The 556-nt window shown below is 55.8% G+C and overlaps 1 protein-coding gene across 1 annotated transcript; it reads right to left on the bottom strand.

The window, feature by feature from the left end:
* Positions 1–35: 35 nt before the first annotated feature.
* LOC121342584 (zinc finger protein 3-like) lies at positions 36–546 on the bottom strand (the record flags this gene model as incomplete). Its single annotated transcript, XM_041417106.1, has 1 exon — positions 36–546. A coding segment is annotated over exon 1 (511 nt), but the record flags the coding sequence as incomplete, so codon positions are not given.
* Between the last annotated feature and the right edge of the window lie 10 nt (positions 547–556).

Here is a 556-nt window from a genome sequence, read left to right as displayed (position 1 = left end):
GAGGAGATGTGAGTGGATCCGAAACCCTTTCCCACACTCAGAACACTCATAGGGCCTCTCCCCAGTGTGGATCTTTTGATGGAAAATCAGGCTGGAGCTCTGGCTGTAGCTCTTCCCACACTCCCCACGCTTGTAGGGCCTCTCCCCAGTGTGGATCTTTTGATGGAAAATCAGGCTGGAGCTCTGGCTGTAGCTCTTCCCACTCTCCCCACGCTTGTAGGGCCTCTCCCCAGTGTGGATCTTTTGATGGAAAATCAGGCTGGAGCTCTGGCTGTAGCTCTTCCCACTCTCCCCACGCTTGTAGGGCCTCTCCCCAGTGTGGATCTTTTGATGGAAAATCAGGCTGGAGCTCTGGCTGTAGCTCTTCCCACTCTCCCCACGCTTGTAGGGCCTCTCCCCAGTGTGGATCTTTTGATGGAAAATCAGGCTGGAGCTCTGGCTGTAGCTTTTCCCACACTCCCCACACTCGTAGGGCCATTCCCCAGTGTGGGTCCTCTGGTGCCTGATCAGGTTGGAGCTCCTGCTGAAACTCTTCCCACACTCCATGCAGGTGTGG

Source organism: Onychostruthus taczanowskii, unplaced genomic scaffold (assembly GCF_017590055.1).
Source record: "Onychostruthus taczanowskii isolate IOZ18803 unplaced genomic scaffold, ASM1759005v1 scaffold5456, whole genome shotgun sequence".
In the NCBI taxonomy this organism is placed as follows: domain Eukaryota; kingdom Metazoa; phylum Chordata; class Aves; order Passeriformes; family Passeridae; genus Onychostruthus; species Onychostruthus taczanowskii.
Note: the sequence above shows the minus strand (reverse complement) of the source record. Positions and strands in the feature narration are given on the sequence as shown.